A 21,569-nucleotide genomic window follows, 5' to 3' on the forward strand; every position below is an offset into this window, starting at 1 on the left:
GGGTCCTATCAGATGGTGACACAGTGTACCGTAATACTCCTAATATCCATTGAGTGGAGCGCACTGAACTAAATTATACACTGGAGTGCTAATCGCCCGCTGTTATAGCGAGTCGCTTTGAAGCCACCAGCAGCCATATTGGTACTCCCTATTTTCCTCCAGTAACTAGGGAATATGTGCGCTACAGCATCAAATAACGAGGATTTTCTCATATTCAGGGGGGGCTTAAAGCTTTTAAGATGTCAAATGCCATATACTTTTATGTTATGTTCTAAAACTATCATGTACTGAGAAAGTCATGTGCTGAAATATTTTGCATTTTTTATATATATATATATATATATATATATATATATATATATATTTAATATGATTAACATGTAAAATATTTCAGCACCTAATTTCCTAGTAGTTGATAGTGTTAGTACATCCACTGACTGTAGAATTACCTATGAAACGTTTTCACACAGCCAGAAAACTGCTTGTTGTTGCAACCAAATCCTATGGGATTCTGTGAGAGTAGGGAGTAGCAAGATGGCGGCCAGTGACTTCAGTTTTTCGGCAAAATCAGCACTCCAGTGTATTATATAGCTCAGTGGTGGAGCGGCTTTGTTGCTAACCAAAGTCATACTTAAACGTTTTAACAGATTTTTGAGCGCATTGTACCACATAAAATCAGTCAGTAATCACAACGGTGATCAGATATAAGGCGCACCATAGATTTTTGAGAAGATTCGAGGATTTTAAGTGTGCCTTATAGTCTGAAAAATATGGTAAGCAAGTTTAAACCACCTGTAGTTCAGTCATGCGTAGTGGAGCATGAGAGCCAAGGATTTTATGGATCACACCGTGTTCATATGGATCCGCTGGAGGCTGAACATGCACAAGAAAGTGAGAGACGTGATTTTTGGTGAATGCGTTTCTGGACAATATTGTGAGAGACAGTCGGGTTTGATCCGCTTTGTGAAGACCTGATTTGGGTCAGCGGGCCGTCGGACGGAGCCGGGACCTTATCCAGCGACTCAAAGGTTTTATTCATACGCTGATAAGTTGGAATCAAACCCACAACTTTTTTCCGACTCAGGGCATGGCTGGTATGTGCATCGTTTCATGAATGACAGGCGGACCTTGTCCTGAGACCTTTTCTCTGCATCCACATCTCCACCTGGTAAATAAAATGCCCTTTTCTCTACTTAAAAATGAACTTTAGTTTGAAAAGATGATTAAATTACAGCCGGAGCGGATTAGCTACTGATGCAGACCCAGGTGGATTTTTTTCATCCAATTTCTCTGCATTCTTTGTTTCTTTACTGCATACATTTAGAACGATTCCCTCAAAACTCCAGCAAACTTCTTAAAGAGCAAACACTGAGGCCGGACACCACGACAATAGTTGTGTAATCAATAGAAATAATCTGCATCTGGAGGAGCTTCATCCCACAAATTACTGGATTATAGAGCTAGAGGTCGTTAACTCGGAGATTTTGGATCAGAAATAAAAAGATTTTCACGTCTTTGGTGTAAAAACGACATTTCAAGTCAAGCCGAAGTTAAAATATGGAGGATTTTAACATTAAAATGAAGATAAATGTCTGAGCAATTATCCTCATCAGGGCCTCAATTGGTATTTTAACGAGTTGCTTAGCATGGCTGGAGGTCATTAAGGGTGAATAGAAGCAGAAACTTCCCGTCATTTGAACAGATTAGACACAGAGTGAAAATAAAAGATGGGATTTGTTTGTTGCATCTAAACTGGACTGTGCGCGTCATTTATTAGAACCTTATTAAGCACAAAATCAACTAAGAATCAACTCCACCAGTTTTCAATTCAATTCAATTCAATTTTATTTATATAGCGCCAAATCATGAAACATGTCATCTCAAGGCACTTTACAAAATCAAGTTCAATCATATTATACAGATTGGTCAAAAATGTCCTATATAAGGAAACCAGTTGATTGCATCAAAGTCCCGACAAGCAGCATTCACTCCTGGAGAAGCGTAGAGCCACAGGAAGAGTCGTCTGCATTGTTGATGGCTTTGCAGCAATCCCTCATACTGAGCAAGCATGAAGCGACAGTGGGAAGAAAAACTCCCCATTAACGGGAAGGAAAACCTCCGGCAGAACCGGGCTCAGTATGAACGGTCATCTGCCTCGACCGTTTCACACTGCATTTAAACCTAATTTAGCTCAAGATATTTCAGTTCCCCTCCCTGCTGATGTGAGCCTGGCTCCGCTGGAAAAGGGCAAACGCACTAATGGACCTACTCAGGATTGGTAATCAGCTGAAAAAACGATGGTGTAGGAGAGTAATGAGGGGAAAAACATAACGCTTTTATAACCTTCTGTAATTCAAGGTTCAAGAACTTGAGTCATTTCTGTTCTGACACAGTTAGGAGAAATTAAAAAGGATTTATTTGGTTTATACTGGCATACTTTTATTTTACACATTGTACATTTACCAAACATATTATTATCAAGTCAGGAACAAATATTTATTTAATGTTCCCACTTTTAATCCTGTAACTAACTGCATTTAGGTTACAGGTTATATGATTACGAGAAGCTTTTAATTCATTAGCCGTCTGTTTTGCCCTGTATTATTCCTGTTCTTGTTGTTGTTTTTTTTACAGGTGGGGTGGTTTCCTTTTTATGAGTTTGTCAAAGAGGAGACTAAAAAGGTAACCAGAGCCCACTTTTACCATAATCTCTGACCCAGCTACAGGGATTTCAGGGCTCTTATCATATGCAGGGTCTGTCAACGAGCAGATGGCGAGACAAAACCCGGAGCGATCTTAACAAAAGCAGAACCGGACGTTTGTTTGTGGTTATTACGTCACGTCAAAGCAAAGCAGCCGTTTCAGGCTTTCTGTTCATTTCTGCTCTAAATGCTTTCAAGCTTTGTCCGTTGGGATTATGTGCAGTGCAAAAAAAAAATTACCACCCCTTAAACTTTTCCACATTTTTGTAATATTATAAACACAAACACGAACGTATGTCTTAGACCAGGTGTCTGCAACCTGTGGCTCTTTGGACCCCCCCCACAATGCCTTTTATTAATTATGGCTAAAATGATACATAATCAACCAACGTTATCAAACATGGACGTAATATCAAATGCAGGTTTCAGTTGGTTTTCACGGAAATTGCAAATAACACAAAAATTTCCGGCTATTTTGTTGTTTGGATCCATTTTTCTTATTAAATTAGAAACTAAACGGCTTTTTTCCATCGTTTCCCACAAATATCTACGTCTGACCGGAGCATTTTCTGCATGTTGGTCGTGTCAAACTTGTTGCTGTGCTCCTTGGTCTCCATGAAGGTGGTTGTTCACTAATACTTTATATAATATATATAAATTGTAAATTGTATTCAAGAAAGTGTAGCACTACTAGAATATTTTTGCTAAAGTAAAAGCAGAATCTAGGCAGCTAAGGAATTACTCAAGTAAGAGTAAAAAGGTATTCAGTAAGAAGGCTACTCAAGTACTGAGTAACTAATCATAACAGATGATGATTTAATATTTAAAAACGATATAATTGGGCAGACAGAAATGTAAGGTTATGAGCAAATGCTGCTATTTTAACACAAAAATTAAAAAAAATATACAAAGAATAACATGATTGCAAAATAAATGTTTTTTCAACATTAATCTTGAAAGCAATGCTTACAGCAGTTAATATATATACAGAATGTTAGATCAGTGCAAAGTACTTTACTGTACGTTCAATTTAACCTTTCAAATTGTTCAATGAGTTCAGCAGATAGAAAATATTAAAGTAACAAAACTTGTGTACAAATGAGAAGTCTCACTCTAACAAAAACTTAAGGTTTTTGTCTGTGGTGCATTTTTGGTTAAAACAAGTTTGTTCTTTATACATAAAGTTACTCACAGTGGGTAGAGTGGCCAGAAATTTTACTCAAGTAAGAGTAGCGATACTTGAGTAATAATATAACTCAACTAAAAGTAAAAAGTACAGAGCAGTAAAACTACTCCTAAAAGTACATTTTGCTCTAAAAGTTACTTGTAACTACTATCCACCTCTGCTAATAAACCTTTGAGGTCTTCATAAAGCAGCCAGATTTTAACACCGGATTAATCTAAAATAAAAACATAAAATTTTGTTTTCTGGTAAAATTCAAGCGATGTGAAACTTTTGTAAGGCTCCACAGTTGCTGTCAAAAATCAGTGAACATCTTTTTCTATGTGAACGAACGATGAAACTTTTTGAAAAGGTATCCATCTGCAAATGTAATTTTTTTTCCTTATTATTTCTTCAGCTCCTCCATGAATCTTCAGGAAGGCTGTCTTAATTATTTTTGCGTAATCCTGCTGATGAACCGTCACTGATCACATGCCTCTGTCAGGAAAAGAAACACTAAAAATAAAAAAATTAATAAAAAACAGGAAAAATGTGATCCGGAAATTGAATTGAAGTTCACAGAAAGGTTATAATAGATTTTGAATGAAGCAGTTGTTGTATTTTTAGTGCCTGCTGTTTATTAAAAAAGGGGATCAGGGTTTTATTTATTTATTCTTGGATGCAGCTGAAGAGAGACATGACGCTACAGACTGGAAACAGACAATCTTTTTTAAACCAAAGCCACAAAGGAGCTTGTTTATAATTCAAGGAATTTGCCTTTTCACGTCACAAGCCCAAATATAGCAGCTGCAGACAAACCACAGTTGTATGTTCTTAAGCAAACCGGCTGACTCCTCTCATCCATGTGAGTTCATAACATTTGGGTTTCCTTTGCTTAAATGCACACTACTGTCTCTCTATTATGAAACCGAGCAGGATTTACGCAAGATGTTTGGAAGCGTTTATGAAACCATTTTCCCATCGCCGGGCACCTGATCTGTGTACTCTCTGAATTAGGGGCTTGGAGACGGAAACAAATCTAATTCTTTATTAAACTGTTCAACATTTGAAGAAACAAAACGAGTCTTACTTTGGTTAAAATGGGTAAAAACCTGTAACGCAATCACACCAAACATATTGTTACCCTTCGAAGACCTGCTGTATTGGATAAATGCATAATTTCAAAGTTTGAGTGCTTGTTGTTTTTAATAATGCTAATTATACGACAGCCTAAAATAGTTTTTAAAAATGTATTTTGTTGAACAAATCCAATAAGCGCCACAATATTTTTTTTTTAAATCTAACTTTTCTGGTATCTTATTACTTGCATCAGATTTTATTAAATTCAATTTACGAAAGTATTGTAATCACACAAAAAAAAATGTAGAAAATTTCAAACTATAATTTGAATGTATTTATTCTTGGTGCAGAAAAAAAAATCAGTTTCCAGAAATAAATGTTTAGAACATGGCAACCAGCAGCATCCCTTTAAAATGAATGCAACTGGAACATTTCTTTACTTTTATAAGATCACAAGAGCTTCAGGAACTTTAATCAGTAATTTACAACTTTCTGAAACACCAGGGGTCTCATTTATAAAGCTTGTGTACGCACAAAACGGGGCCTGATACTTACATCCCTTTACACGCAAAAGTTGGTATCTACACTCACGGCCACTTTATTAGGTACACCTGTCCAACTGCTCAATAACGCATATTTCTAATCAGCCAATCACATGGCAGCAACTCAAGGCATGCAAACGTGGTCAAGACGATCTGCTCAACAGGAACTCTAATAACCACTCGTTACAACCAAGGTCTGCAGAAGAGTGTCTCTGAACGTACAACACGTCGAACCTTGAGGCGGATGGGCTACAGCAGCAGGAGAAAACACCGGGTTCCTCTCCTGTCAGCTAAGAACAGGAAACTGAAGCTACAATTCACACAGGCTCACCAAAACTGGACAATAGAAGATTGGAAAAACGTTTTCTGGTCTGATGAGACTCGATTTCTGCTGCGACATTCGGATGGTAGGGTCAGAATTTGGCGTCAGCAACATGAGCTGAGAGCTGAACATGAGAAGCAGGTACGCAAACGATCAGGTGCAGCTGTGATCTATGAAGGAAAACCGCGAGCTGACGTGCGTGCGCATGGTTTTATAAATCTGAATAATTTTTTCGGCTTACACCATTTTGTTTTTCTTGCCGTACGTGCACATTTAGAGTGGATTCTACGCAATGTTTTATAAAATTTTACTAAAATTCTGGTGGCCAAAAACACTGAAAACGGATCGTCTTCCGGCAGGATGTTGATCCAAAATGTGTCTCACAAGAGACGTTCAAAAGTAATGTTTTCCAACTCCAAGTCTCCTGTTCTGCCAATAGACATATCAAACCTAGAATGCCTATAAAACATAAAAAAATATTTCGGAGCATTTAGTTAAACGTTTTAAAAAATAATTAACTGCTGTTAACTGTTTTGAAAATCACTAAGACATTGTTGGTATCCTTCAAGAAATGTAAATGTTCAAGGAAAATTATTAGAAAAAGGTTCATAACCGTCAAGGTCATGTTTTTGACACACCCAAACAGGAAGAGTTTTTATTTTGAAGAGACGACAGCATCTCTGAAAGTAATGCCAGATTAAAAGTGAGATAATATGCAGCCGTTTATTTAGTTTTGAGAAGAGGCAGCCGTTTAAAGACAGGAGAGAGATCTGTCTGATCTTTACTTTGATGTTTGGCTTTTGAACCATAAACGCGTTTTAATGGAGGAAACGCGCAGCATTTATTTTTTTTTTTTTTTACTGTAAATGCTGCCGACTACTTCTTTTACTGGCGACCAGTCACTTGTAAAAATGCTTCCTTCCAAGAGAAAAGTCCTATAATAGGGCTGGACGATATAGAAAAAAAGCATATTGATAAACTAGAAATAATTTGATCAATATTGATAATTATGAACTAAATATATATTTTAAGAGTATCTATTTGTAGATACAGATACACACAAACACTGAATACAAATTCAACCCTTTATTTAACCAACTTTTTACCAAAACTACAAGTTTTTTTTAAAAAGAACGCATGCTCTCTGAACTTTTTAAAGGGGGCGGGGCTTGGTTCCTGAGTCTGCGTTGTGATTGGTTGGGAGAATTCAATGATGTAGGATTAATAGCTAGAATACAAAAAGGAAAACTGTTATTCTATTGAACTTTTTATTAACCCTTATTTTTCTATCATTGATATATATTGATATTGAATTATCGTCCAATCCTATCCTATAATGAATTTTTTTTTTTTAAATATTTATTCGCTTACTTTCAGCTCTTATTAGAAGAGATAAAGATAATGTTTTTGGTCATGAGACTTGGGTGCCAGACATCCCGGTTTTCTAAGTCTTAGTGAAGTCAGAACTGTCTTATTTGAGTTTAAGGTTAACAATTTGAATCAAACCCGCCTTCTTCCACGTCCATGTCGGTCCTCATTCTACTGAAGTAACGACTCCATGCTGAAGGCCAGATTTGTTTATGCTGTTGCAATGAAAGACGATTTTCACGCTTCCTATGCATCTCCAAGACGCTGTCGTCTGTATCCTTCACTCACCTCGCTCTCATCTCTCATGCCATCTATGAGCTCCATCACCTTAACGAAGTGGTGGCAGCGCAGGGAATGGTCCACCGCGTGGACAGGAAGCGGCTTATGCTGCCAGTGTCTCCATTCCCACAAAGACAGCTCCCTGGACGGAGGTCTGTCCCTTGAACTCTCCCCCTTTTTGGAGAAAAAAAAAATTACAATTCATACTAAAGTTGAAAACATATTTCCCCACCTGTGCATCGTTATAACAAAATGGTTGGAAATAAAACAGTAAAGTGGAGATGCTAGGGCTGAACGATTTTGTAAAATAATCTAGTTGCGATTTTTTTTCTTAATATTGTGATTTAATGCGATTTTTTTTTTCCAGTTTAATTTATCATGTGTTTCAAAATATATACAAACAACCATCAATTTGTTTCCTCGCCATGTGGATTATTTGCTAAAAGACCCACAGCATCTAAACTCGGAGCAGTAATGATTGCGTTCTGCCTACAATATATTTCAACCAAAATTGCAATTTTGACTTTTCTCTGCGTTAACCACAAGCAACAAAAATGGCCTCTAAATAAAGATGTTTGTAAACAAGGACTATTTTAAATATGAACTTTTAATGTTTCTATTGATCAGAATATTATTCAAGAGAATAGCTTTTAATTTAATTAGACATCAATCCTTGTAGAAGATAAAGTTCAACCAACAAACAAGTCTATGTATTAAACTGATTGACCTGTACTTAATGCTTTGTATGATTAGATAAACTCTAAAACAAGTAATAAAATTAGATTATCTCACTGCTGCAACTGTCTTCCCTTCCATGTGGAGGCAAACCCACTTTAAACATTTTACTGACAACTAATGGACGTGTCTAATTCACTAATTGTTACATAGCCAAAAATTGCAGACCTCTGCGATTTGGAAATTGCGTTATTTTAAATCACGATTATATTGAAAATGCGATTAATTGTTCAGCCCTAGGAGATGCTGTAAGAACGACCGGAGTCCAAGGAAGAAACGAATGAAACCTGAGGCGGCGAGTCGCCGGGGACGGACAGGAAGCGGGACGGCTTCAGGGTGGGATGAGCCTCGTCTTCTCCCAGCTTCATGGCGGACGCCCACAGAGAATACTCTGTTCGGCTCAAAAGGCCGTCAGACCTCGGCCTTTCCTGTTGAACTGACATGAGATGAACACACATGGAGAAGATCTCAGCCTCAGAAAGCCACGTCCCAATGAGGAGGAGGAATGCTGCCCAGTCACTCACTCATGTTCTGAGGGTGGATGAGTGAAGGCCGTCCCTCAGCGTGGGACCGCCGCCCCCTCACCGACCTCCTGCTGCCCCCCCCGTGGTCAAACTGGCCACAGGTGATGTACATCTTATGCAGTTGGGGGTTCACCCCGTCGGGCAGCATGCGGGGGCTGCTGGGATACATGCGGAAGCCGGACCTGTTGCCGGTGATGGACTTGTACACGCTGCGCTTGTTGCTCTGACTCTGATTGTAGGTCTGTGGAGAACGAAGGCGGACGTCTCGTCACGCGCCTGCAGATTAAAAGACGGCGCTCACAGAGCAGAGCTCACCCTCTCCTCCCGTCCCTCTGCGAGGATGATGACGATGCGTCCCTGCCGCTTACGTCCCGTACGTCCCATTCGCTGCACGAGGCGGGTGGGGTTCTTCTGTGCGTCGAAGCACACGATGAGGTCCACCTCGCCGATGTCCAGCCCTTCCTCCCCCACGCAGGTGGACACCAGCGTGTTAAAGCCCCCCTGCCGGAACCTGTGGACCACCTGTGAGACAATTCACTGCTGATTTAATGTCCTCTCTCTGAAAATCTCATTTAAAAAAAAAAAAAAAAGAAAGAAAAATCACTAAATGAAGATTAAAGGGTTTTGAAAATTTAACATTTTTATCTAAGGAATAATAGGTTGAGGTTTGCAGATGAACATCTAACAGGTATTAATTTGGGGATTTTGAATAAACGTACAGAAAACAACTTCAACGTATTTATGAAATAAACACTGCAAAAAGAGAACTAAAAATAAGTAAAAAATTTTTGAAATTGATGTATTTACCCTTGATTTGAGCAGGTAAATAAGACTATTTGCCAATGGAATAAGGTTTTGGCACTTAAAATAGGAAGATTTCATCTCCATCATCTTATTTCAAGTGCAGTATATCTAATTATCTTATTTTAGGGGTAAAAATACCCATTCCATTGGCAAATAATCTTATTTACCTGCTCAAATCAAGGGTAAATACATTAATTTCAAGAAAATTTTACTTATTTTTAGTTCTCTTTTTGCAGTGAAGAATTGGATGCACAAGTAAAATATTATTGCGCCAAACTTATATATATTGATAAAACAATCATGTATAGTCAAAACAAATTGTTTCTGCCTGACAATGATCCAAAAAGTATTGACGAATGCGATACTATAATAGCAGTAGTTTTTCATGAAGGAATCATTTGACATCGCAAAGCACTTTCTTATAAATTAAAAATGGTAAAAAAAAAAAAAAAGTAAAAAAAGTTTTAAAAAGTGTAAAATGGTAAAGAAGGCATTAGTCAAGTTTTTAGACATGGATAGAATTCTACATTAACATTATTAACCAAGTCCTGGCTTAGAGATACAACGTTGTCTCTCTTTTCTGCATAAAGTACTAAACGGTTTCCCATGAAGACAGTGTTCAGTTCACTCTTGAGCTGAATTAGCTAAATTATATACAATCCATGAACCATGGCATAAATGCCCTGTTGAAAAGTTAAAGGCTTTCAAGTAGTTGCAGGTTCAACTGAATACTTTTATCAGCAACTTGATAGATAATGTGTTTGTTATGATTCTAGCTCAACTGTCTGCTCGCCCCCTCACTCTCTTTCGGCATCTTGCTGATTACTTGAATTCATGCAGTCCTTAGCTCATTAAAAAACACGTTTGTATTTTATTTTTTATCCTTTATTTGTAGGGATCAGGTTTCAGTCCTCTATCCTGGGTTCCCGGCTGACCCAGGTTCTACTCTTGGTGTCGGGGCATTTGTTTTATAACTTCTCCTACTCTTTTCTCACCTTTATGACATTTTAGAAATTTAACCTCTTATATGTAGTGGAAAGGTTTTTGCTGATCTCAGCAGCCATTTCTTTTTTAACCATTCATCTGTTGTGATGAGCTTTGAGTTTAGCCTTGCTCGTTAACATCGCCCTAATCAAACAAACTTCCAGAAAACTGTAAAAGTGCGGAGAGCCTGAGTTCTTTTAAATCAAGACTGAAAACACATCTGTTTAAAATTGCCTTTGAACCTTTTTAACTGTTCTAGTTAAACTGTTTTAGTGTTTTTAATGTTCTTCTGTGTTTCTACATTCAATCCCTACTTGCTTTTATTTTATTTTCTATCTACATTTTATTCCTACTTGCTTTTATTTTGCTATATTTTAATCATGTAAAGCACTATGCATTGTCTTTGTACTGAATTGTGCTATATAAATAAATTTGCCTTGCCTTGCCTAATCTTAAACTGCCTCAAGGCATCTCCTATCAGATTAAATGGAGACTCTAGCCGGGTCTCTGAGAAACATTAATATTGCTTCCAGTCAGTGGAAACATGTTAGTATAGTTAAAGATAAATTTAAATCTAAATCTGCCTGGGGGGTATAAATAATTGTGCTTAACTGCACGACCAGCTCCGATATTTAATTAAACGTTCTTTTTATTGTACGTATATTAAATAATATTTTTTCTTATATTCTAGTCACAGAATGTGTGATAACCATAGCTGGTAAATGGGTTTTATTTAATTATGTTTGGTGGAATCTAAGGCTGAACGATTTTGGAAAATAATCTAATTGCGATTTTATTTCTTAATATTGCGATTTAATGCAATTTTTTTTCCCAGTTTAATTTATCATACGTGTTTTTAAACATATACAAACAACAAATCAATTTGTTTCCTCGCTGTGCAGATTAGTTGCTAAAAGACCTGCAGCATCTAAATGATTGCGTTCTGCCTACAATATATTTCAACCAAAATTGCAATTTTAACCACAAGCAACAAAAATGGCCTCTAAATAAAGACGTTTGTAAACAAGTACTATTCAAAACAAGAACTTTTAATGTTTTTATTAATCAGAATGTTATTCAAGAGAACAGCTTTTAGTTGATTTGGACATCAATCCTTGTTGAACATAAAGTGCAACCAACAAGCAAGTCTATGTATTAAACTGATTGACCTGTACTTAATGCTATGTATGATTATATAAACTCTAAAACAAGTAATACAATTAGATTATCTCACTGCTGCAACTGTCTTCCCTTCCATGTGGACGCAAACCCACTTTAAACATTTTACCAACACCTAATGGACGTTTCTAATTCCCTAATTGTTACATAGCCAAAAATTGCAGACTCTGCGATTTGGAAATTGCGTTTTTTTTAAATCGCGATTATATTGAAAATGCGATTAATTGTTCAGCCCTAGTGGAATCGGTGGATTCGACACAAATGGTCAATAGGGTCCAGGTGGAGACCACTCCTGAAGCTTCATTCGTTCCAAAACAATCCATCCAAATGCATGTTTTCCATTCACCAGTACTGACTGTAAGTGGGTGAAATAGTCCCTTACATCCTGAAAGTACTCAATACATCATGTATTCAGAAAACCGAGGTTACAATTGTTTTTTGTGGGAGTTGCAGGCCTGTAAAAACTCTAACCAATCCCTGAATGGCAGGGATAAAACGTTAATGTGACCAAGTTTTAGTGGACGTAAACCTCTGACCACTATTGTGCACGCGGCGCACCGATGCTTTAGATAAAAAAACAAACAAACAAGACCAAAATCAGTTTTGACCTCCAGTTGTTCCTTTTGGGTGAAGCCTTTGACGCCCTTCCCAGCGGAGGCCTGGCCCATGAACGTCATCACCCTTATCAGCGGAGCGTGCCGGTTCAGCATACCGGCGATCTCCTGGACGCTCTCCCGGAAAGACGAAAAGATCATCACACGTGTGCTCACGCCGTCTGCACCAGAACCAAGAAGGTAAGGGAGAAACCGGAAAGGAGAAACAGAATTAGCTGTTTCTGCCACGCACCTCATGGCAGCAGCATAAACACACAGAGAACTAACATCCCTTTGCAAGAATCCAGCTTGTTTAAGTGTCCGTTAGCATAAATAAAGCAACTGTAACGTCACATGCCTCCTTTAGGCTTCATCTCTAAGCTAAAACAATCGTTCCACCTATGATTCACAGCTTAGCGGTGCTATATAAAGGACTTCACCATTTGTGTCTGCTGAGCTTTCAGCCCACACGTTGAAGTGCTGCAACACCACCTCCTCCAGTTTCTCCAGTTTAGGATGGCTGTAAACGAACGGCTCATCTGGACCTAGAAAAAGGCACGACAGAAAAAAAAAAAAAAAAAAAGGGCAGCTTAGCATTTTGTTTTTCAGAACAGAGGAAAGAAGAGTCGTTTGCACCGAATATCTCAGGAACCCATCAGAAAACATATGGCTACGGATACAACGCTTGTACATTTTGCCACGTTACACAAACTTTATCTTATAAAATAAACCAACGATAAATGGGACATCATTATTAAGGTGAAAGAAGATATTATTTTTTCTTTAAATCTGAAAATTGTGCAATAAATTTGCATTCGGCCCACCTTTACGTTGATATTCTTTAAATAAAACCCTGTGCAACCTAAGGTCTGATACATGAACAGCTGTCCAGCTGTGTGATTTAATCTCAATAATTACTCCAGCTCTTATGTTTCTGGCCTCAGAGGCTTTGCTGGAGAACATTAGGGAACAAAAAAAAAAAAGCATCACGAAGACCAAGGAACCCAACAGACGAGTCAGGGAGAAAGTTCTGGTTCAGTTTAAAGCAGAGTTCCACATCAATACTTCAAGATTTGAACATCAGAACAGGTAAGGAGGACAACAACTATAATCATACATACACAGCTACAATAGAAGTGTAAGGCCACAACATACTCTCGTCTTTAAATGGCCTAGTCAAAGTCCAGACCTAAACCCACACTGCAAAAACAGGCCTTAAAATAAGTAAAATGTTCTTAAAATGTGGGTTTTTGTCCTTGATTTGAGCAGGTAAATAAGATTATCTGCCAATGGAATGAGTATTTTGACCCCTTAAATAAGATAATTAGATATCCTGCACTTGAAATAAGACGATGGAGATGAATTGTTCCTATTTTAAGAGCTAAAATCTTATTCGATTGGCAGATTATCTTATTTACCTGCTCAAATCAAGGACAGATACACTAATTTTAAGAAAATTTTACCTATTTCTAGTTCAGTTTTTGCAGTGCAACTCTGAATCCACGCTAACAGAAATGACTGAGCTTGAGCCATTTCACCTAAACCTGCAGTCTCCAGATGTGGGAAGCTGGTAGAGAAATACCTCTAAAGACCTGCAGCTGTGGTCCAAAAGACAGGTGGTTCTGCAAGGTGTCGGGGTTTTCAGATTTTTCCTAACCTTTTCATACTTATTGACCCCTTTGTGTTTGGTTTATCACATAAAATCCCGAGAAAACAAACTGAAGTTTGTGGCTGTAATGTGGCAGAATGTGAAAACGTTTTAAGGGTGTGAATACTTCTGTAAGACACTGTATTTGACTCATGCGTTTATGAAGGATCCAAGTACCATCTGGTGGCTTCAGGAACATTGTCTCCATCTCGCGGTACAGGTCCATGAAGGTTGGCGTCCTCTGCAATTCATTCTTTGCCCTGGACATCTCTGAGCAAAAACAAAGCAGAGCGGCGAGCTCCTTTCATACACAAAATCACCAATGTTCCCTCATTCAACACGGATTCTCATCCTAAATAACGAGCCCGGAGATGAGGGGCCTGACCTCTGGATCCGTCCATGATTCCCTGGATGTAAAAGAAAAGCGACCGGAGACCCATCTGCATCAGCAGCTCGTAGCCGTGGTACAGGCTGATGCAGAGGGCAAAGTCGCCCTCCAGCACCCCCTGATGAGATCCCTGTAAAAAAAAACAAAAAAACAAAAAAAACACAAGTCACGAATCAATGAGAGAAACCCCAGACCAGCAGGACCATAGCAATATGTTATAATACTAGAACACGATCCAACCAAGAACAAATGCTGCAAATCAGTTCAACAAATCTATTGAAAAACTTCATGTCAAAGATAAAAATGTGTCTATTTCTGCACAGATCAGTTTCTGTAAAGTTGGCGAATTTCTGGATTTCTACACCTCTAGGAATGATTTATCTTGGTCCAGGGTTTCTGCAGGTTAAAAAGAGTTCAAGTTAAACCAATTTTAAGATTTAATGTGAAAGAAAACTGGAGGTTTTGTGGCTTTTAGGGTCTTTAAACTGTTTAAGGGCCTGTTGGTCTCACTTTTTGATGCCGCACAAAACAGACATTATATAACAGGACCTTTTTCCTGTTCCTTAAAAAAAAAAACTATAGTGTTTGTAACTTAAAACCTACTTATGTTTGTTTTTCATCGGGTTCGTCAGTTTTCGTCAGCTGTTTTCAAAGAGGAACATGTTGCTGCTGGGGTATTAAAACTTTAGAAAAAAAAACTAAAACTGCGAATTTACTTGAAGTACAAAAGGAGAACGTTTCTTCTTTACTTTCTCACACATCCTACCCAAATGCTCAGCTAAAGGCTCGGCTCAACAAACACCCCACTCTGTCTACCTGCTGGTTCCTGTAACCATAGACATATATACGTAGACGCGTCATAGGGCGCAGGTTCGCACGTCAACGTCACCGCCATATTGTATGTGGCAGAAAAAAGTTGAGTTCTGTTATTGTGAACGTGAATCAGAAAAGATGCCTCATTCCTGTGCTGCATGGAAATGTATTCTGGCTGATTTCACTACTTGTATCTGCCTTCTATATATATATACACATTTTTATATATATATATATATATATATATATATATATATATATATATATATATATATATATATATATATATATATATATGTGTGTGTGTGTGTGTGTGTGTGTGTGTGTATGTGTTATGAATATAAGGATCAATTTGTTAAATCTAAACATTGTGGTCTTCATTATTTCATAAAACCGTGTCACACATTAACCTTTAGGAACAGACTTTTTGGGTATTAAAGAGGTAAAATTAGTAATAAGAGAAAAAAATTCCTAGGTCAATAAAGTAAAAAAACAAACAAAAAAAAAACACAAAAGTGATAATGTTATGAGAAAAACATTATATTATGAGAATTAAGAGGGAACATTTCCAGAATGTTCACAGTTTGCAGAATTATTTCCCTCCTGGAGTAATAGGGCCAGGTTAGATTATTTTAAATATTTTTATTCTTTAGGAGAATAAGTTCAGGAGAATAAAGCTAAAGGGATACGAAAATAAACTTGTAATATTACAAAAACAAAAATACTACGAATAAAAAGTATATTCAGAGATTAAAGTCCCTCTGATACTGTTTAAGTGACTGAGTAACTGCAGATTTGCCACATTTAAGATGGCGGACGCTCTGACGCATCGCAGCATAGGCAGAACCCGTCCAATGACGCATCTACGTATATAATGTCTATGCCTGTAACTGCATTTAGTCGGTTCTGATGTTTCTGCTAAGAACTTAAGAAAATACAGATCCCGCTGCAACGGCTGCGTGCGAGTTCACCAAAGTCAGAGCCACTCAAAGATTGCTAGGAGGCCGTGCCTTGATGTGCGGAGCCGGGTTCTTGCGGAACTGATCCCTGGCCAGAATGAGCTGGTACTTGCTGAGCGTCCGCAGGTCCTTGTGGGCCATCACTCGGTTCTGAACCAGACGGGACATGAACTTTTCCAGAACCTAGCAGGATGAACAAAAAGGAAAAAAAGAAAAAAAGAAAACAGGAAATCATCAATTAAATAAAATGAGTAGTTCCTGTTAAACGAGGAAATGTTTCAGCCTAACTGATGCGGACCCAAAACACGGCGTCTGATGTCGGACACAGAGCTTCCTGCTACTGCTACAAAACCAGGCTTTTTTCTTAATAAAACTAACATGTTTAATTCTTTGTCCCTCTCGCTTGTCCTCGTTTCCAACTATAAAAAAAAAAAAAAAACATTCGTTCACTTTTCACAAAGACCTTTCATCCTCACACCTGCAGATAATGACAGACCGGGTCGTTATGACTCCACTTCCATCTGGGCGAAAATTTCAGCTCAACAAATTGAACAGAACATAAGACCGCACCGAAAGAAGTAGGTTATTCACTGAATAAGCCCGTGTCGAAAGGAAAATTCCAGTTTTATAATACATAAAAAAGCAATTTGAATCGTTTTTTTTTTTTTTTTTTTGTGGGTATTCAAGCGTCCCCGGCTACAAGAGAGGAGAACATCACTCGCGTTTAAAACTGTTGCTTAAGCAGAAACCTACAAGTGGGAATGGAAACCTAATTTATTTTCACATTTATCAGTCCGGACGTACTTTAAAAACACAACTGCCGAGAAAATGGCTTCGCTTATACAACGTTTTCTGTCCAGCTGTAAACGGAGCCGTACATCATCCGCCCCACTTTCCTGAACTTTCGTCCTTCCGAGGTGAAATGTGGGCGGCTTATGAAGACAAACGCTGCGGGTTGAATAACACCAACTACAGATTGATCGATAACCCTAAACCCCGGTAATATTTCAGAAAACACCAGCAGCCAGTCCAGTGCTTTTAATCAAGCAAACGCAGGGAAGAAAGACCATTTAGGTCTGGGCTTTATAAAAACGTTCGATATGGACCGACCCGCCAAGATCCCTGAGAACCGAGTTTAGGCCGTGCACAACAAGAATTACTAGAGTTGAGTTTAACACTAAGATTTATTGAGAAAAGCTCTTTTTATAAATATATCTTCAACATCTCTGTTAGTGAAGCAGGTTCAGACAACACCTACGGCCTTAGCTGGACAGTTTTTGGCTGTAACAAGATAAAAACGAACTGTCTGACCACATAAAACAGCCACACATATGAAATTGTTTTAATTTTAAGACGCAAAAATAAAAAAACAAAACAAAAATCACAGAAATGTCAAGCAACAAGTTCGATTAACGCAACCAGATGAGCATGAATTAAAATCCATATAATTAAAAATAAAAACACACAAACACCCAGCAAACCAAAATATGCTTGTGTTTTACTTTCTTGTGTTTTGGCTTTGCATGAATTACATTTTTAAAGGTATTTATTTGAGATAAAGGGGAAAATTTTATCTTTTTTGGAGATGGGATCACAAAAACAACACCTTTATACTAAGGGAGGCCAGGTTCATGCAGAATTTGTTTAATATTATATTAACGTTAAACATTTCCACATCTTTTCTTTTACTGCAAAACTACAGAATAATTAAGTGAAAGAAAAACGATACATGATGTTCATGATTTTTTTTTTTTTAAGTTACTCTGATACCCTTCAATAAAAGCAGCTTCTGCACTGCGTTGTATTAGGGTCACCAATGAAAAACAGATCTATCTTTAAGAAAACTCAACTTTATTTATATGCCACTTTAAAATACATTCCAGTTGACCTTATTAAGCTAATATTTCAAAATATAACAAGCTGATCTGCGCGAGCGAGAGTCCAGATGAAGCAGGTCTGACAGATCCTGAGGAGCAAGGCCATGGAGACGTTTAAAAGCAAATAAAATCCAAATGCACGATTGTCCTTCCGATTTACATTTATGCAACATCTTGTGTTGGTTTGACACAAATAAAATAAAATAAAATAAAATAAAAAACTTAAACGTTTTCGGCTGTGATGTGAAAAAAAAAGAAGAGAAAAAGCACTTTCCTCCACAATCACACTTCTATTTTGTATTAATGCTCCGAAATCTTTTCAGCTAGGAAATAAAAACTCTTGACATCATGGAATTAGGCAACAAACAAAAAGGGGAATTTGTCAATTCACATGCGCTCAGTTCAGGTAAAAATGTTGCCAGACAGGACAGCCGAGTTTTAAAGAGTAGTTTTTTGGCTCCAGCTAACAGGAGCGTCAGGGAACTGTTGACGGAACCCAAAAGACAATTTAAACCTCTGTTCTTGTTTTAAAATCTAACATCAACTAATTTGATGAATATGATTACAGCTTACCCTCAGCCGATGTTCCAAAGGAATTGCACTAGCATTGATTTAATGTTAAATCTTCAGATTATCATAACGTAAAGGAAAAACATTAAAGTGTAAACCATGCCATCTGTTTTAACAAAAGATACAAACTTTTTTCCTCTACTTATAGATTTTATTACGCTAACAGGTATAAATGTTAACAACATCGAACCACATTTTTGGAAATACAAAACAGTTTGAATAAGATAATTCCTATTTATTAGGAAGAAATAAAAACGCTGTTCAAAACAACCTGGCAGAGACAGTAACTGGCACTCTGGTTGAATCATAAATAAACTATAATTAACCTTTTGTTTTGGAAAATAGTTTTTTATCCGCCAAACCTGATAGTTTGATCATTTCAAACATTTTATGTGACAAAAAAGTAAACAAATGATTACATGTTTTAGGGAGGAAATCATTTTTGATAGTACAGCATTTCCTGTTAAATTTATTGAACCCCAATCAGTTTGAAGTAGTTTATGATAGTTTTGTAAGGCTGATGCTGACCAACCAATAAGGAGGAGTCATCCCTTTAAGACCCGCCCCTCCTCATTTAAATAATGAAGCTGAAATGCAAACAGAAATGGAAAAAGGACAGAAATAAATAAATAGGGTTGAAGAAATAAATATAGAAAGGAAGAAAAAAAACAGAAAAAAATTTAAAACATACACAGAAAAAAAATTACTAATTAATAAAGTTGACAATTATAATGAAAAGTAAATAAATGAGATGATTATTAAAAAGAGGAATAAACAAATCAGCTAATTAAAAGAGACATTTACGTCTCATTGTATAATTTAATTACTTATTTGCTGTATTTTTGTGCATTTATTTTATGCATATTTATTTATTTATTGAGCATGTACTTCTTTCCGTATTTATTTCTATATAATCATTTTTAGTTATGCCAGGTCTTCCATACACATGAACACAGATCTCCAGGCAGTAATTTATCTGACTATTTAAGCCCAAACAACGATTTATTTCCACATGTATTACAGAAAACTGCCACATGCTGGCTGGCCCTGCTTTCCACAGTCGGCTGACAGGCAGGTGGAGCTCAGTGTGGAAATGCGCACACAACGGTCAAGCCCAGATTATGAGATTACACAGAACCAGATTAGTGGGGGGTCACCATTTTTGCCCAGTTGGACCACGGCGTGCAACAAGAGAATGTACAGAAAGAACATTGTGAGAAACTTACATTTTTATATATTTATATATATATATATATATATATATATATATATATATATAATAATAATAATAATAATAATAATACATTTTATTTAAAAGGCGCCTTTCTAGACACTCAAGGTCGCCGTACAGAAGGGTAAAAAACAGAATGTCAGGAACAGAATCAAAACAAAAAACATTTAAAAAATAAATAAAAAATAAATAAATACCGAGGCTGGGACAGGGAAATTGATAATTAAAGAGAATAGGCGGTCTTAAACAGATGAGTTTTGAGTTGTGATTTAAAATTTTGAAGTGAGTCCGTGTTTCTAAGTAGGGGTGGTAGAGAGTTCCAGAGGCGGGGGGCAGAGCGGCTGAATGCTCTGCTCCCCATGGTGGTGAGACGGGCGGAAGGGACAGACAGGTGTAAAGCAGATGAGGATCTAAGAGCACGGGAGGGGGTGGGAATGTGCAGGAGGCCTGACAGATAAGGGGGGGGCTAGGTGGTGAAGGGCCTTGAATGTCACCATGAGAATTTTATATTGAATGCGGAACTGCACGGGGAGCCAGTGAAGCTGTTGGAGGACCGGGGTGATGTGGTGGATAGAGGGAGTTCTTGTTATGATGCGAGCAGCTGAGTTCTGGACCAGTTGTAGTTTATGGAGTGATTTCTGAGGAAGGCCGAAGAGGAGAGAGTTGCAGTAATCCAGTCGGGAGGTGACAAGGCTGTGCACAAGTATGGCAGCAGTGTGTGGGGTAAGGGAGGGACGGAGGCGGTTGATGTTTCTTAAGTGAAAGTAGGCAGACCGGGGTAATGTTATTGATATGGGATTGAAAAGATAGGGTGCTATCGAGGATGACACCCAGACTCTTAACCTGGGGGGAGGGGGAGATGGAGGAACTGTCAATAACAAGTGGGAAACTGTCAGTTTTGGAAAGAGTTGATTTGGTGCCGATGAGGAGAACCTCAGTTTTACTACTGTTTAATTGAAGGAAGTTTTTGGTGAACCAGGCTTTTATTTCACAGATGCAATTTGTGAGGGAGGTGGGGGGAAGAGAGGACGATGGTTGTGTGGAGAGGTAGAGCTGGGTGTCATCAGCATAGCAATGGAATTGGATGTTAAATTTGCGGAAGATATTGCCAAGGGGAAGGAGGTAGATGATGAAGAGGAGGGGCCCGAGTACAGAGCCCTGGGGCACGCCTGAGGTGAGGGGGGAGGGGGTGGATTTGAGGGTCTTCAGTTGAATGTACTGAGTGCGGTCAGAGAAGTAGGAAATAAACCAGTCCAACGGAGTGTTAGTGATGCCAATGGAAGAAAGCCTACTGAGGAGAGTGGTGTGACAGATGGTGTCAAAGGCTGCACTCAGGTCGAGGAGGATGAGGATGGTGAGTAGTCCAGAATCAGATGCCATGAGGAGGTCATTGGTGATTTTGATGAGTGCTGTTTCAGTGCTATGGAGTGGCCGGAAACCAGACTGAAATTCTTCATACAGGCTGTTGGCAGATAGGTGAGTATGGAGCTGGGAGGCAACTGTTTTTTCAAGAATTTTGGAAATGAAGGGTAAATTGGAGATAGGACGGAGGTTGTTGAAGTTGATCGGGTCGGCACCAGGTTTTTTTATATATATATATATATATATATATATATATATATATATATATATATATATATATATATATGTTTAACCACAGTTCTAGCAGATTTTCGTTGCATTTTACTCTAGAAACCTAAGAGAGGTTTACAGTCGATAAGGGATCAAGTTCGAGACAGCAATAAGCACTCAGGCATTACCCGTTAACGGATACTTAATTCTAACAGACCACTGTCACGTTTAGGAAAC

General features: G+C 37.9%; 1 protein-coding gene across 3 annotated transcripts in view; it reads right to left on the reverse strand.

Moving 5' to 3' along the window:
• Window positions 1–21,569, reverse strand: part of fancm (FA complementation group M) — a 65,620-nt gene that overhangs the window by 20,188 nt on the left and 23,863 nt on the right. For all 3 annotated transcript variants that reach the window (XM_036151184.1, XM_036151183.1, XM_036151185.1), the window contains exons 5-13: window positions 16,134–16,265; window positions 14,308–14,440; window positions 14,100–14,192; window positions 12,715–12,819; window positions 12,290–12,456; window positions 9,030–9,236; window positions 8,715–8,955; window positions 8,478–8,626; window positions 7,465–7,629 (exon numbers count right to left, since the gene is read on the reverse strand). In XM_036151184.1, the coding sequence (XP_036007077.1) occupies window positions 7,465–7,629; window positions 8,478–8,626; window positions 8,715–8,955; window positions 9,030–9,236; window positions 12,290–12,456; window positions 12,715–12,819; window positions 14,100–14,192; window positions 14,308–14,440; window positions 16,134–16,265 (1,392 nt within the window). The remainder of the gene's footprint in view (window positions 1–7,464; window positions 7,630–8,477; window positions 8,627–8,714; window positions 8,956–9,029; window positions 9,237–12,289; window positions 12,457–12,714; window positions 12,820–14,099; window positions 14,193–14,307; window positions 14,441–16,133; window positions 16,266–21,569) is intronic.

Source organism: Fundulus heteroclitus, chromosome 19 (assembly GCF_011125445.2).
Source record: "Fundulus heteroclitus isolate FHET01 chromosome 19, MU-UCD_Fhet_4.1, whole genome shotgun sequence".
Taxonomy (NCBI): domain Eukaryota; kingdom Metazoa; phylum Chordata; class Actinopteri; order Cyprinodontiformes; family Fundulidae; genus Fundulus; species Fundulus heteroclitus.